General features: G+C 46.1%; 1 protein-coding gene across 1 annotated transcript in view; it reads left to right on the plus strand.

Moving 5' to 3' along the window:
• The window catches only part of rab11fip4a (RAB11 family interacting protein 4 (class II) a), a 55,843-nt gene extending 39,110 nt beyond the window's left edge, over positions 1-16,733 (plus strand). Inside the window, 7 exon segments of the mRNA XM_079646572.1 lie at positions 7,842-7,945; positions 9,059-9,199; positions 9,852-9,933; positions 10,289-10,426; positions 10,510-10,644; positions 11,559-11,702; positions 14,366-16,733. Of these exon segments, the coding sequence (XP_079502698.1) occupies positions 7,842-7,945; positions 9,059-9,199; positions 9,852-9,933; positions 10,289-10,426; positions 10,510-10,644; positions 11,559-11,702; positions 14,366-14,482 (861 nt within the window). The 3' untranslated portion in view covers positions 14,483-16,733.
• Positions 16,734-17,492: the final 759 nt, after the last annotated feature.

Here is a 17,492-nt window from a genome sequence, read left to right on the forward strand (position 1 = left end):
ATTTCACCTGAGGGTTTATCCTGCAACAGCTCTTCTCCCTCCTCGTGTTCCATGTCGGGAGTAAGGCCAGGTGGAGACAGCGGTGGCCAATCTTCTTCGGATAAAGTTTCCAAAGCGTTGTCCTTTCTAGTTGTTTTCTTGCGTGGAGGCATTAGTAACACCTTTATGACTGTGTAAATTGCTTTTTCCTTTTACCTCCCGTGTTCCAAATAGTTCATTTACAATATTATGGCAGAGCGACGACTGAACTACGTCTGATCAACACTGCTCCATAACCGTCACTAATGTACAATTTACCCTCATTTAAAATCACAATGTCTTGTATTATTGTATTCATTTAAATTTGCACATACATTTGATATCACTGATTGCGGCTGAGAAAAACAAAACAATGCATATAGTATGTCCTACTGTAGTATTGTCTATAAAGTGAAGCTATTTTAAAGGTAATAATTAGTGAAAGGATCTTTTAGCCGATTAGGTTTGGTCAGGTCTGCAGCATAAGTTGTCATAGACGCAGTGGACTAGTGCGTTGGTGTTGGGATCAGGTGGTCACAGGTTCAAACCCCACTGCAGTCAGCATGTCGTTGTGTCCATGAGACACTTCACCCCAAATTGCTCCTGTGGGGATTGTCCACAGTGTTGAGTATGTAAGTCGCTTTGGATAAAAGCATCTAACAAGTAACATGTAATGTAATGGGATATAGCCAGTTTAAATGAGAGCCACTTTCATAACATGGGAACTCTTTTGGCTCAACACACCAGGCTTACACACTAATCTTGCTTCCTAGTACAGCCCCCTTGTCACGATTCTCATGTTATGTCACGTTTATAGTTTTGTAGGTTTGGGTGTTTTTGCTGTTTTCCATGTCATGTTTTCCTTTGGGTTATTGTCTTGTCCTTTTCCCTGTGTTTTCCTCTTGTCATTAGTTTCCCTGGTGTGTCTAATTGTCTGATTATGTTCACCTGGGCCCCTGTGTTTTCTCCTCCCTCCTCACCTGTGTCTTGTTGTGTGATTGAGTCTTGTGTGTATTTAAGTTCTATTTCGTATATGGCTTCGCCCTCTAAGGCTATCGCTATTGGGTAATCCCCCTGCGCCCCCGCGCAGCACTGAAACACTTGTAGTCCACGCCCACCCGCAAGGTGGGCCCCACCCTCGGGCCTCCTTCCGGTATAAATAGGAAGGTGGCCCGGCAATCTGCTCCCTCTTTTTTTCAGCAAACCAGCACAGTTACTGAAGCACAGCAATTGAGAATCATCATGAGCAACAACTGCGTCCGTGGTTGTCCCTCATGTGGCTCTGGGTTCATAATGAGTTATGACCTGCAGAGATAAAAGCAGTATGCGAATCCTGCCAGGGGTCAGAGCACGCGTACGCGGCTCTAAACCAGCAGGTAGCATGCACTGCGCTCGTCTCCCCTCGGGCGACAGGAAGCGGAGAGCGGACACTCTTGCAGCTGTGGCCGAGGAGGACGATTGGCCCGTCCAGGCTTACGAGCCCGCGGACGGGGCCTCGTGTCCCTGGGGCAGAGTGCCGAGCAGGAGTCCGAAGCAACTCCTGCCCCGCCTCCCTCCTCTCCCCCGGATGGGGGAGACAGAGTCGGAGCAGGGTGCCAGCTTGGCGGCCGAACATGCTTTCCCCCTCTCCGTCACCACAGCGCGGCGGCGTCTGTTACGGAGACGGCCAGAAAAGTGCTACTGGACGCTCCAATCAGCCCGGACGGGCTGTTCGGACCCCAGTTCATGAAGACGGCCGCGGAACAGGTGGACGGCATTCGCCAGCATGTACAGCTGGCTCCAGTCGGCTGAGCTGCCACAGCGGCACCAACGCCCGCAGCAGCCGCGGCGTCCACGCCGGCCACAGGAGGCCGCAAGCGGAGAGACGCCCACAGCAACCGCCCCGGCGGCTGCAGGGGCTCCGTCCCACGTCTCCGCTCCCCCGCCACCCCGGAGACAGGGTCTCCCGGCGGCGAGTCAAATGGGAGTGAGGCTCCCCCGCTCCTGGTCGGCTCCGCGAGAGCCTCCGAGGAAGCGGAGCCGGTAATTAAGCCGGCTGCCACTAATCCTTTGATTAAGTAGGCAGCAGGGCTCCCTGCAGAAGCCTGCTGGTTTTAACCTATCGGTTAATAAACCTGCAGAGCTCGCGGCATTCCTCTGTCCGAGATACGCCTCCTACACACGGTCATAACCCATGAGCGCCGGTATAACGCCTCATGTGGACAGCACTGCACACACCTCCACTCATCCCCTGAGCGTGTACACGCCTCATGATGACAGCCGGAGTGAAACGCAGCGTGTGGAGGTTTCCTCGCAGCCCTCTCGCCTCACGGGCAGCGGCGGCGAGGGCAATGCCCCGCCTCCCTCCACGATTCACCGTTCGGTTCTCCCCTCCCTCCTCTCCCCCGGGCGGGGGAGACAGAGTCGGAGCAGGGTGCCAGCTTGGCGGCCGAACATGCTTTCCCCCTCTCCATCACCAAAGCGCGGCGGCATCTGTTACGGAGACGGCCAGAAAAGTGCTACTGGACACTCCAATCAGCCCGGACGGGCTGTTCGGACCCCAGTTCATGAAGACGGCCGCGGAACAGGTGGACGGCATTCGCCAGCATGTACAGCTGGCTCCAGTCGGCTGATCTGCCACAGCGGCACCAACGCCCGCAGCAGTCGCGGCGTCCACGCCGGCCACAGGAGGCCGCAAGCGGAGAGACGCCCACAGCAACCGCCCCGGCGGCTGCAGGGGCTCCGTCCCACGTCTCCGCTCCCCCGCCAACCCAGAGACAGGGTCTCCCGGAGGCGAGTCAAAGGGGAGTGAAGCTCCCCCGCTCCTGGTCTGCTCCGCGAGAGCCTCCGAGGAAGCGGAGCCGGTAATTAAGCCGGCTGCCACTAATCTGTTGATTAAGTAGACAGCAGGGCTCCCTGAAGCCTGCTGGTTTTAACCTATCGGTTAATAAACCTGCAGAACTCGCGGCATTCCCCTGTCCGAGATACGCCTCCTACATACGGTCATAATAACCCATGAGCGCCGGTATAACGCCTCATGGGGACAGCACTGCACACACCTCCACTCATCCCCTGAGCGTGTACGCCTCATGATGACAGCCGGAGTGAAACGCAGCGTGTGGAGGTTTCCTCGCAGCCCTTTCGCCTCACGGGCAGCGGCGGCGAGGGCAATGGCGTGGCTCGTCACCATGACGACCATACAGCACATCACAGAGAAGCCAGAACGGGGGAATGAGCAGTATTCCAGGCTGAGTGCCCTCAGCGGAAGCGCCCGCAGCGCCACGGCGCCAGGGCTCCCTACAGAAGCCTGCTGGTTTTAACCTGTCGGTTAATTAACTGCAGAGCTCGCTAATTAAGCCGGCTGCCACTAATCTGTTGATTACCAGCAGGGCTCGCTGCAGAAGCCTGCCCGTTTTAACCTCGGTTAATAACCTGCAGAGCTCGCGGCATTCCTCTGTCCGCAATACGCCTCGTACACACGGCCTTAATAAACCCATGAGCGCCGTTATAACGCCTCATGTGGGCAGCACTGCACACACCTCCATCCATCCCCTGAGCGTGTACGCGCCTCATGATGAAAGTCGGAGTGAAACGCAGCGTGTGGAGGCTTCCTCGCAGCCCTTTCGCCTCACAGTGGCGGCGAGGGCAATGGCATCACAGAGAAGCCAGAACGGGGGAATGAGCAGTATTCCAGGCTGAGTGCCCCCAGCGGTAGCGCCCGCAGCGCCACGGCGCCAGGTCTCGCTGCAAGAAGCCTGCTGGTTTTAACCTATCGGTTAATAACCTGCAGAGCTCGCTAATTAAGCCGGCTGCCACTAATCTGTTGATTAAGTAGACAGCAGGGCTCGCTGCAGAAGCCTGCCGGTTTTAACCTCGGTTAATAACCTGCAGAGCTCGCGGCATTCCTCTGTCCGAGATACGCCTCCTACACACGGTCATAATAAACCCATGAGCGCTGTTATAACGCCTCGTGTGGACAGCACTGCACACACCTCCATTCATCCCCTGAGCGTGTACACGCCTCATGATGAGAGCCGGAGTGAAACGCAGCGTGTGGAGACTCCCTGGCGTGGCTCGTTGCCATGACGACCACAGAACATCTCGAGCATGTGCGCCCGCTCTTAGAGTGTTTCTCAGAGTGGCAGCGCGTGTGTGTGATGGACAGATGGATGAGCAGGCTGATCAGCAGAGGATACGTCCTGCAGTTCACCTCTCCCCCATCCCCCACAGTTCAATGGGATACAGGAAACACTCCTGTCCTCCCAGAAGCTATGTCTTGCGCTCCAATCCGAGCTGCTGGATATTTCCAGGGTTCCTCAAAGGGAGGAAAATCAGGGGTTTTCACTCCCGTTATTTTTCTAATCCCGAAAAAGACTGGGGGAATGAGACATCCTGGATCTGTCAGTATTCCACATGCTGACGATCAAACAGGTGCTGGAATGTTTTCACCAGGACGACTGGTTCATTCGCTGCAGAAGCCTGCTGTTTTAACCTATTGGTTTATAAACTGCAGAACTCACGGCCTTCCTCTGTCCCAGATATGCCTCCTACACACGGTCATAATAACCACGAGCACCGTTATAACGCCTCGTGTGGACAGCATGCACACACCTCTCATCCCCTGGGCGTGTACGCGCCTCATGAGGAGAGACGGAGTGAAAGGCAGCGTGTGGAAACTCCCTCGCAGCCCTTTTGCCTCACGGGCAGCGGCGGCGATGGCGTGGCTCGTCACCATGAAGACCATTACGGCACTTCACAGAGAAGCCTCTCCCCCCAGCAGTTCCATGGGATACAAGAAACACTCCTGTCATCCCAGGAACAGTGTGTTGCGCGGTTTTTACCCCCGCTATTTTTCTAAATCACCTCTGTCCAGTGCGCGCTGTCCTGCTATGTGGCGCGCACGGCGGCCTGGCGCCGTTCTCAGCGCCTGTTCGTGCAATATAGAGAGAGCTCGATCGGGCAACCTCTGTCTGCACAACGGCTGTCACACTACTGGCTGTGTGAGGCTGTGTCACAGGCATATGTCTCCTCTGGGGTGGAGCCCCCGGAGAACATCAAGGCGCACTCCACCAGAGGAATTTCCTCCTCCACGGCTTTGCACGGAGGAATGTCAGTGGAAGATATCTGCACGGCTGCATCTTGGTCTTCCCCCTGTTCATTTATTCATTTTTAATTGAGGGATGTCTCCCATTCCTCTCTGACACACCCTGTACTGGGTGTCCTGTCGGGGTGAGTGACGTCAGGGAGCCAGCTGTGCGCCTCTCTCCTGCCTTTTGGGCACGCGTAGAGCGGCCCATTTCCCCTCTTATAGGAGGGATGTTCCTTTTTCCTCTAACACACTTTGTACGGAGTGCCTGGTCAGAGTGAGTGACGTCAGGGATCCAGCTGGGCGCTCTCCTGCCTGTCCGCACGCAGAGAGCTGCTGTTCCCCCACTACGATCGCAGGACGAGGTGGGACTTTCGTCTTTACTTTCTCACAGCGGCCGGTATGTATTGTTCCCAGCCTTCACCCCGTCGGGAAGATAGGCATGTTTTGCTATGTTCCAGGTACGGTGATGAGCCATTACGCATGGCACATCAGGCAGGGGGGTGTTATTGAGCAGGTATGTCTGTGCTTCTAGTGCCGGGCGGACCCAGTGGGGCGCAGACTACATCATGCTTCGCCCTTAACCCAATAGCGATAGCCTTAGAGGGCGAAGCCATATACGAAATAGAACTGAGGTTACCTACTGTAACCCCAGCTTCTATGAGTAAATGGCGCAGCCCTCTAAGTGCGGGGCCCCACTGGCTCTACGAATAGCTGAAGAAAAGTTATGTTGTATGGGAGCAGATTGCCGGGCCACCTTCCTATTTATACCGGAAGGAGGCCCGAGGGTGGGGCCCACCTTGCGGGTGGGCGTGGACTACAAGTGTTTCAGTGCTGCGCGGGGGCGCAGGGGGATTACCCAATAGCGATAGCCTTAGAGGGCTGCGCCATTTACTCATAGAAGCTGGGGTTACAGTAGGTAACCTCAGTTCTGGGTTGTCTGTCTGTCTTGGGCGGTTCGTCTTGTTCCCTGAGTAGTTCTGCGGTGAGTGATCTGTTTTGTCATTGTCTATATATATCATAGCCTTGAAATAAAGGAAGTTTCAGTTTATATCTGCATTTGGGTCCTGCTTGTTTCACAAACCGTGACAGTACGAACCGACCTGAAATATGGGCGCAGCAGATCCTTTCGAGCAGGAGATATTGGAGTTAACCGTTGCTTTGGCTGTCTGCTCTAGTCGATGGTTGGGAGCGTCCAGGGGTCAGCAGCGAGAGGCCGTTCGGGCTGAGGCACACCAGAGGGCAATGGAGAAACCAGGTTTAGTTAAATTCTTACCTGGCTGGATTTTGGACTTCCTCTCAGTGTGTGATTCCCGGCCTGCTAGCCCCAGGCATGCTAGCTCCATGTCTCCCAATTCCCAACCTGGCACCGTTGGAGGTCCCGTAGACTGCTCTTCTGCCGGGGGTCCTGCCAACCCCATGTCCTGTGCCGTTGGAGGTCCCGCAGACTACTCTTCTGCCGGGGGTCCTGCCAACTCCATGTCTGGTCCCGTTGGAGGTCCCGCAGACTACTCTTCTGCCGGGGGTCCTGCCAACCCCATGTCCTGTGCCGTTGGAGGTCCCGCAGACTACTCTTCTGCCGGGGGTCCTGCCAACTCCATGTCTTGTCACGTTGGAGGTCCCGCAGACTACTCTTCTGCCGGGGGCCCTGCCAACTCCATGTCTGGTCCCGTTGGAGGTCCCGCAGACTACTCTTCTGCCGGGGGTCCTGCCAACCCCATGTCCTGAGCCGTTGGAGGTCCCGCAGACTACTCTTCTGCCGGGGGGCCTGCCAACTCCATGTCGTGTCCCGTTGGAGGTCCCGCAGACTGCTTTTCTGCCGGGGGTCCTGCCAACTCCATTTCTTGTCACGTTGGAGGTCCCGCCGACTGCTCTTCCGCTGGGGGTCCTGCCAACTCCATGTCCTGTCGCGTTGGGGATTCCGCCGACTGCTCTCCTGCTGGGGGTCCTGCCGGTCCTGTGTCCTTCCATGGGGGATCTTGCCGACACCGGCTCCTGACCGGCCTCCGGAGCTGTCTGGTCTTCACCCCTCCTCGGACTCTGCCTTGCCCCCTGGCCGTCCGCCCGAATTCCCCTTTTTGAACTCTGCCTTGCCCCCGGGCCGTCCGCCCGAATTCCCCTTTTTGAACTCTGCCTTGCCCCCGGGCCGTCCGCCCGAGACCCGTTCTCCAGACCCCCTCCACCCACCCTGCTGGATTTTTGTTTTTTTGGGACGTCTGGAATCCGTCCCTTGAGGGGGGGGTTATGTCACGATTCTCATGTTATGTCACGTTTATAGTTTTGTAGGTTTGGGTGTTTTTGCTGTTTTCCATGTCATGTTTTCCTTTGGGTTATTGTCTGGTCCTTTTCCCTGTGTTTTCCTCTTGTCATTAGTTTCCCTGGTTTGTCTAATTGTCTGATTATGTTCACCTGGGCCCCTGTGTTTTCTCCTCCCTCCTCACCTCTGTCTTGTTGTGTGATTGAGTCTTGTGTGTATTTAAGTTCTGGGTTGTCTGTCTGTCTTGGGCGGTTCGTCTTGTTCCCTGACTAGTTCTGCGGTGAGTGTTCTGTTTGTCATTGTACATATATATCATAGCCTTGAAATAAAGGAAGTTTCAGTTTATATCTGCATTTGGGTCCTGCTTGTTTCACAAACCGTGACACCCCTTGTCTCCTCAGCCTTTGAAAGGACAGTGTGTGTTTAGGTGTCCCTGGTAAGGCCTCAGACATGAGTAATGTGTGTGTAAGGGGGGGTCTAAAGCATTTCTGTGTTCCTCAGGTCAGTTATCTGGAGAAGAAGGTGACAGAGTTGGAGAGCGACAATCTGGCCAACAGTGACCTCAAGTCTAAGCTCAAACAGGAGAACACACACCTTGTCCACAGGTAGGAAAAGTCATTATTGTAGTCATGTTTCTATGTTGTCCTGAAAGTGTTCACAAACAAAAATAACAGGAAGGGTCATAAACCTTCAGTTAGAAAGCAGTTATTGGCTTTGGGAAAGCCTGTGGGTCTGGGGGCTTATGGGGAACTCGGAGGGAAAAGGTTTGACAGGCCCCAGCAAACGTAGTACGTCAGAATTCAAATTGAACTGATGATTTTTGTGGTTTTACTTCAGTTTCTCTGCAGACCAGCATGGTGCTTTGCAGTCTACAGTATTCCCATTCATATGGAATTCTGAAATCGGGCATATTTTTTGTTGAATCTGTTTGTTTGTGTCGGTTAGGAATCTGAAAAAATCTGTCCCAATTGAAGATGTATTTATTCGACAAGGATATAAGGTCTAACCTCATCTGGAAATCCTACACTTCCATCTTCCATGAGCTTTATTACCAGTGATCTAAAGTAACTAATTACATTTACTTAAGTACAATTTTGAGAGTACTTTACTGGAGTATTAACATTGTTACCATTCCACTACAATTCAGAGGTAAATGGTGTACTTCCACTACATTTATTTAAGTTATTATTAGTTACTTTCACATTTTTAATAATGATTTGAATTGAAAAGTCATTCAGACTAGCTGCACCTTTACTAGCTTTGAGAACACTTTAATGATCAATCATTATAAAACATATCATATATATTATTCTGAAATGGACCAATCTGCACAATGACTACTTTTAATGTCGCTACTTTCACTATATTTAGATGCTAATACTTTTCTACTTTTACTTGAGTAACATTTTGGTTGCAGGACTTTTACTGTAACCGAGTGTTCCTACACTGGTACTCAAGTACTAGGTCTGAGTACTTCTTCCAGCTCTGTGATGTTATGGCTCATGTTGTGCCAGGGTGTTGTTTTGTCCATAAGGGGGTGCTCTGGGTTCATTTCTGTGTTGTGGGTCGCTCTCATAAGGAGATTACAGGAGCTGGAAAGTAAAACATGTATAGCTGAAGTTAAATAAGCTTACAAAATATTCCAGAGAATGCTGTATTGGAGATATATTTCAGAACTGTACACTGCCATGTATACTCTGACTGTGTTCTGATGTCAGGGTGCACGAGCTGGAGGAGCAGGTGAAAGATGCCGAGGCGCGGGCCGACCAGAGTCTGCAAGAGGAGACCAAGAGGCACCGCGAGGCCTACAGCAAGATGGACCGGGACAGGAACCTGGAGATCGACCTGCTCTCTAACAGGTCTGCTCTTCACCAACACATGTGCTGCTGTCTGAGAGCAGTTAGTGCCTCTTTGTGGCACAGCTCACTGACCCAAGCTGCAAACCACTATGTATCCTCTGTACCAGGGCATTGGTTTGTCTTCCACTCTTTGATCATTCATTGAGTCAAACTGGATCTATCTTGTCTCTTAATGGTGCTGTGTGTATTTGTAGAAACAGTGTCGCAGCTTCCATCCTGTGTTTCTATAGGCCATTATGGAGACTTTCTTTAAAGTTCTGTCATGTTATTCATTTGACTCACAATTGTGATGCCTCTGGCTTACAAGGTTGGATTGATGATAGGCAGCTCGTGAGGTTAATCAAAATCAAATCAAATAGTTTCGATAAACATTGAACTAATGAAATAGTCCTTTACCAGAGCCAAAACAAAGGAAAACAAAAGGGGCAAGACTGTTTCTGTTCGATGATAATGATAAAGAAGGTCACGTTCAAAAATGTCAAATTGAGAACTGTGTCTCGTCGGCGTCTCCCACACCGCTTGCTCATAATATTGTGTGTTAATAGGCTGGCGCTGTGGGAATTGTAGTCTTTTATATTCCATTGATTGCAGACACAGCTGGCGATATTATTTGACAGTTTTTTACAAAAACGAAACTGTCTCTGACACACAGGCTACAGCTGTTAGAAGAAGAGAACGGAGAGATGAAGATAAGTGTGTGCCGACTCAAGTCGCAGACTGAGAAACTGGACCAGGTGAGTGGGACTTTACTATTTGCGTGTGTTTTGCTGTCATTTGTATCTATTTATGAACTACTTTATATTTGAACTACCTTGAACATGTTATGGTGAGATCTGGGAATGTGCCAACATGGCTTAAAAGAACAGACAGAAAAAAAATGCAGAGGTTGGTCCAACTTATTTTGAAGAGAAAACTAATATAGACAGTGAATCCACAGCACCCATCACAGATTACAGACCCACTTTTGGTTGCATAGTTGTTCCAACATCTTGGCACATTTCTCTGGTAGTACAGGATTATTTTAACAAGAATAAATATAGTCCAAACAAGTAACAGTAGAGCAAGTGTTGATTTTGTTTGTGTGTGCAGGAGAAGCAGAGGATGACAGACAAGCTGGAGGACACGGGCCTGAGGCTGAAGGATGAGATGGACCTCTACAGGAAGATCATGGACAAACTGTGGCAGAACCGCCACGAGTTCAACAAGGAGAAGGAGGCCATGCAGGAGGTGAGGCTCAGGAACACACAGATCACCCATCTCTTCATGGAGAGAGTTCAGGAGCAACATTGAACGGTGTCTTCTCTCTGCAGCTGATCGATGACCTGCGCCGCGAGCTGGACTACCTGCAGCTGTTTAAGATGGAGATGGAGCATCCAGGGCAGGGCAAGAGCCTCTCCAGGACCAGAGAGACCGAGATGGAACACGAAGTCAAGAGGCTGAAACAGGTCCTTCTATCTTTTTCTTTTCCCCACTTTCATTCCCAAGAAGGGCTGGGTCACAAGTGTTCTATCACGATATAGTTCATTTTATATAACAATATGTTTCAGATTCCAATATGAATATAATGATATATATCAGGATAGAGGTCATTTCATATCTAGATAATTATGTCCAAATCCAAATCATTGATTTATCCCGGGGGAATTTGGATAGAATCAAAATGGAATAGAAAATGTACACAAACCACAATAGGGTAAAGTAAGAATCTGCATAAAATGATCACACAAATAAAGATATTTATATAAATATCAAAAGTTAAAGTAAATTGTCCACTAAACGATAGATTGAAATCAAGTACAATTTAAAAAAAGGATATATAATTTCATGGCTGTATAACAACATATTTCATAAAAAAGGTCATTTCATATCTGTTCATTCTGTGGGCTATTGGGTTTTGTGACACTTGCTTCATTTTAGAATTTAAAAGATAACAAAAAAAATTGAATACAAATCTAAACAAAATAAGTTAAAGTTAGAATTTCTAATAAAAAAAAAATATATATTTATATAAACATACTTTAAGAAGTAAAATGTCAAATAAAAATAAAATAAATGTTTTTTTATTTTCTTTGATTACATATCATGAGGAAATGTCATTTCTTATAAAGATAGCATTAGATATCGGGGTAAAGGGTATTTCAAAATGGCGAACTATTTCTTTAAAGAAGAATACTAGGATGAATAAAAGTTTCCTAATCGCGATGCGAGCTCAATTCTACTTTAATGCAGTTGTTAGCATTTTGTGAGATGCTGAGCATACCTGAGCATATTTAATACCTTTAGTCTGTGTGCTGCACAAGGTGGAGAGTTTCCTCACGCTACCCTCTGAAAAGCAGCTGTTCTCTTTTTGCTTCCTCAGGAGAACTTTAAGCTGCGGGATCAGAACGAAGACCTGAACGCTCAGATCCTCAGTCTGAGTTTGTACGAGGCCAGGAACCTGTTCTCCTGTCCGTCCAAGGCCCAGTGCCTGGCCGCCGAGATCGACAACGCGTCCAGAGACGAGGTGAGAGCTGCTGGAGGACGGCCTTCATTATGATCTGTAAACTCCTTCATTAACAGGCTTCACATTCTTACAGTTCATGCCATCAACGATTACCACATCTGTGTTTTTATTTACTAAATATTTTCAGGTACATAGAGGTGGGAGAAGTACTCAGATCTTGTACACTTAGTACCAGAGTGTAGGAATACTCTGTAACAGTTAAAGTCCTGCATTCAAAAGGTTACTCAATTAAAAGTACAAAAGTATTATCATCAAAAATATAGTTTAAGTGCCAAAAGTAAAAGTAGTGATTGTGCAGATTGGTCCATTTCAGAATAATATATATGATATGTTTTCTAATGATTGATCATGAAAGTGTTCTCAAAGCTGGTAAAGGTGCAGCTAGTTTGAATGACTTTAGCCGCTTTCACACCGCAGGACTTGCCGTACTTTAGTGCCGGCACTAAAGTACCACGGCACTGCATCCGCCAGGGGGCTAGTGCCAATCGCATTCACACCGCAGTACTTTCCCTGAGGCAAGATTACGCTGACGTCACTTCGTCTTCTTCTTCTCTTGGTTTACTGACAGGCCGCAAAACCACTTCCCGGCGAGTACAAAAAAAAACAAGAGAAGAAGAACTACATGGGGGAGGGGGTATAAAGCCCACCCGCTGTACATGATATATATAATAGGTAGGCTCAGCAGACAGACCGTAGTGCAAAGATAAAGTGTCACATGATTATCTACTAAATAGTGAATTCATCATCAACTTCACCAAGATGAAGTTCATATCTTCCTAAGATACGTGTTACTTTATGTCCCTACTAGAATCCGAGCTCAAATGAATCAAACCAAAAAAATGTCCAAGCAAAGAATCATGTGCACCATGAGGCTGGGTTATAAGGGTAATTTAAAAATAAAATACCCCATTATAACAATGGACTTTATCTTTATGTATTTATTATATATTACCCCCTCAGGCTGATTTTGGAAAAGGACATTAACCGTTGTTTGGTGTTTTTCCCTTATTTATCTAAAACAAATGACATGATAAATTACTTGTGTTTATGTGTGTAAGACATGTGTTTCTGCCCCTGCCATTGCTGCACAAGGGTTGCAACATTGTAGATAAATTCAACCACCGACACCTGTCTGCTCTCACATTCTTCTATTCTGCAAATTTGGGGTGGACACAATAAATAAAGCTTCGCCAGTTGGTTTGTTTTATTGCACAGTCAAGACATAACAATAACGGCATCACGCCGCTCAAGTAGCTTTTGCGAACATCGCTCAAAACATTTGGAGTTGGGAACTGCTTTCTGTAGAAGCTGCTGCATCCCGTCCTCAGAGTAAATTGCCAGAAGCGCCGACACTTCCTCATCATTCCACCGCTCCAGTGTTGTAGTTTGTGTGGTCATAACTGCTTTAAAGTACAAAAATGGCTGCCTAACAAAAAAAATTCAGATTCTAACGGGGCGTGGTTTGCAATTCGCCCAGCCAATAGAAATAGAATAGAAATTGGCACTCTTTTATCACCAGGTTCGTACCACCTCTCTAGCAGGGACTGAAAATGGCCAAAAGAGTTCCCGGCACTGAGTAGTCCCGGCGGTGTGAACGCGACATTATTGGTACTAACGGAACTAAAGAACCAAAGTACCAGGGGAAGTCCTGCGGTGTGAATGCGGCTTTTGTATACTGCAGGGTAGCTTGTGAATTTACTCCAGGTGGAACTAAACTCTGATTTAACACTTGGTTATATTCCACATCATTCATCCACATCTGTGAAGTAACTAAAGGTATTAAATACATGTAGTGGAGGAAAAGTACAAAGTAGCAAAAAAAATGAAATACTCAAGTAAAGTACAAGTCCCTGAAAATGGTACTTAAGTACAGTACTTGAGTAAATGTTCTTAGTTACTTTACACCACTGCAGGTAAAGGGATCATTCCTATGCACTTCAAAACATATTTAAAAAAGGATTTCATTTTGATGGAACTCATCAAATCCTCCCCCCCACCCGTCAGTGTCTCACATGAATTAAGAAGTGTGTTCCTCTGAAACAGACGGCTTTAATGGTGCCTTCACAGATATGAGAGCTCCATGTTCCGTCCGTTTCAGAGGAAGAAATTGGAATGGCCTTCCGATCACTAACGCTCACTGTACCTCGCTGCATTGCTTTACAAAATACCTGTATGATGCCTGCTTTCCATACTCACATCAGTGTTATTTCATTACCATTTTAAGTTTATTATTTGTTGTTCTCAATGTTTGCAATTTCTTATTGAAGTCAAGCAATTGTTTGTATATTGATCTCTTGTCTTTTATATAAAAGTGTGATTTTCCTACATTATTTCGATAGAGGCTGTAAATAAGCCCAATGGGTTTTTTGCCTCTTCCTGCACTGACAGAACTGAAACGTTGACTTTAATGAAATGTATTATGTCGAGAGATTTCACATAACTGTATTAGGTTAGTTGCAAGCAATAATATTAAGTTAAAACACAAAATATTCTTGCTTTCAATGAACCTATGCAGTTATGTGAAATGTGTTGACATAATACATTTCATTAAGTCAACGTTTCAGTTTGTCAGTGTTTGTCATGTGTTACCTGTTCTGTTTGTGTATTACTCATTTGTGCCAAAGCATGAATCTATGAGTCCCTGATGTGTCTGTGTCCCTCAGCTGGTGGACGCGCTGAAGGAGCAGGAGGAGATCAACCTGCGTCTGAGGCAGTACATGGACAAAATCATTCTGGCCATCCTCGACCACAACCCCTCCATCCTGGAGATCAAGGGTTAAAGGACACACTCACACAAGCACTCTGTTACTGTACTCACCTTAAAGTTATAATCCTCATGATGTAAGCCCCTGCTAGTGCACAGGAAAGCAGCATACTCTCTGACGGAACTAAACAAACATCCATCCTGCTTGTAAGGGACTGACAACCATATCATGTTTTCTTCTAGACGCATTTCTGATGAATAATGGGGTATAGTGATAACCTTCATTAGTCACACTGGTTTACACACTGAATTGTTTCCTGTCAATAGTTCGAATTTCAAATAGGGAAGAGGCTGCCACTTACAATAAACCGCTATAGAGATAATTACCAATGATCAGATACAGGATCTTATTTCATGAAAATCTTCAGGATTATAACTTTACATTTTGAATGTGCTAAATATTCTCAGCAATTATAACTGAAACTGTAGTCACACACTCAAACAAACACCTTTATTTCAACTAGAACCAAATGCTTATCTATGAGGCAATCACTGTAGAACTGCTGTGTCATGTTGAATCCGTCCAATGTGTTATAGATATATATATATATATATATATTCGATAACTACATGAAATGTGAGCACTGGGAAATATTTGAGAGTGCACAAAAACATATGTTGGTGTTTTTCTTGTACACACTGTAGTAATTGTTATTGATTCTAACTGTAGGCTAGATTTATGTGAAGGACATGAAGCGATTAAGCTTTAAAGGACCATAGCAGTGTTTGGCATCTTTCTACAAATTAAAGCAGGCCGTAATGTAAGGTGCTTTTACAGACTTGCCTGCAACCAATCAGGTCATATGAAAATCTATTTGACTCAGAGTAAGACTCCAAATGAGCTCCAGTTCATTTGTAATGTGAACAATGTGGTTGTTTGTATTGATTGGCGATGCTAAGCATAAGCAAGCTAACATTCTTAAAGCTATTTGACTTTCAAACTGCATGGGAATCATGGGAAGCAGAGGGAGCATCAGAACATGGTTAACCTAACCTAACCTAACCTAGCTTAGCTCAGCATTAAGTTGTATGCACTTATTTCAGTACACAAACACACATGTGAAACCACAAGTTGTGGAAGTATTTCTTGATGAATAGATGTTTTACAAAACATGAATTTCTTTCAAAAATGTGAAGTATTATTGAATATGTAGTAAATGACTACAACATGCATAAACACTGACATAGTTCTTTTTGATGAAACAGCTTCCAACCCTTTAATGTGGCTGTCCCGACACATCTGGATGTCCAAATTAGTTCTGTAAGCGGTATTTCAAGGTGCTAAGAGAGTATTATGTGCCAAATCACTTCAATGTTTTATGGGCATCAAGTTACATTTCCAATGTGTTACTACCAAATGGAGCTTAAGAGCTGGAAACATTGTGATGACACTAAACAGGCCACCTTATACTGTTACCCAGCCTCTTACAAAGGGTCATTACTAATCTATTCATCAGTATCATTTATGAATAGTCTAATATTACTGTAAACTTTGCAGAGTTCTCTAGAAAAAAAGCAATTGAACTAAAGCTATCTAATCATCTCAAACAAAACTGCCTTGATGTATGCCTCCAGTGTGTTTAGGGGAAGCACTTGATGCTATGTTGTGAATTAGTGCCATTTAACATCATTTCACCTTGATATGAAACTTGTTTCACATGTACTTGTAGAGGCACAGTGTGATCTGAGTATAAATGCTATTCCCAGGGTGTTTCACAGTGAGAGCAGCATATATGTATATAACGTTTTTTCATTGTTTATTTGCTGTTTTTTTCACAGGTTTTGAGCATTTACATAATTTATACAAATATTTAATTTAAGCAGTCCATTTATGATTTTGTCCATTGTTGCCTTTGTGAGTAATGTTTTTGTATATGTACATGTTTTCTTTAAGGCGCAGTATTTGTGATTTCATACATTGTAAATGCTGTACAGAATCTAGTTCATATTCATGTTGCTTATCAAAAGTCTCTTGGAGAGTTTGGACATAATATCAAAATATGTGTTGTAGGTTGCACTATGAAGTCAATAATGCTTAGCACACTTAAAAGTGTCATAGCCAAAGTATTGGAATACTATAAAAGATGATGAAAAATATTATAGTCACATCTCATATTTGTTCAATTTCATTTATTTGTGCGATACTTGTGTATCGCACAAATAAATGTGTAAATAAAGTAAAGTGCTTTGGCATGACGCAGTGGGCCCTTTTGTTTGTTTCCTCTACTGTAGAAGTCAGGTGCCAAAATAAAAGTGCATGACTTCCGTTCCGTCTTCCTGTGAATCAAAAACAGTTGGAGCAACAAAAGGTTTATTGTAGAGTTTTTTGAAGTTATACAAACTAGAATTGTACAGGGAACTACAGAGCGACTGCGAGGCAAATACAGCAGCTATGGTTAAAGGCCTTTTTCATAGCAGACATTTTACTTGTCATATACAAGCACAGGTGTTTAAAATGTCTCAGTTTAACTGTACATTTACACAATAAAGTCCTGTAGTGATGACGTATTTGTGTGGGCCGAGCTAAAAGTTAGCATCGCAACCTCTCCCTCAACAAAACAATGGATTCTTCTATTCAATTTGGAATATTGCAGAAAATAGGATCTGTGGCCAACACATGTTTATGATACTTACATGTTTTGTTCACCAGGATAATCTCAACATATTAACCCTACTTTAATAATAGTGAAAGCGATAATTCAATTGAAAGAAGTAGATGCATAGCATTATGGATGACGATCACATGACCGTTAGCCACTAAGCTCAAGGTGGTTAATATGTCACATGTTAGACTCCTTCTTGCACCACAATATTGAAATTAAGATAGTTACCGAAACAGATTGACATGCAGTGAAGCGGGCCCTTTGGGGCCACAGTAGCCCTGGAGCAGTACAGTAATTGGGCTCTAATCTCAAGCAAGTGGAGCCAAAGTAACCAGACCAGCAGTTCGTCACCACACACTGAAGCATACTTACTTAAAGAACAGGTTAACATGCTTTATTGTTTAAAAAAACAAACAAACATGT

The sequence above is a fragment of the Notothenia rossii genome (assembly GCF_949606895.1).
Source record: "Notothenia rossii genome assembly, chromosome: 8".
Lineage (NCBI taxonomy): Eukaryota > Metazoa > Chordata > Actinopteri > Perciformes > Nototheniidae > Notothenia > Notothenia rossii.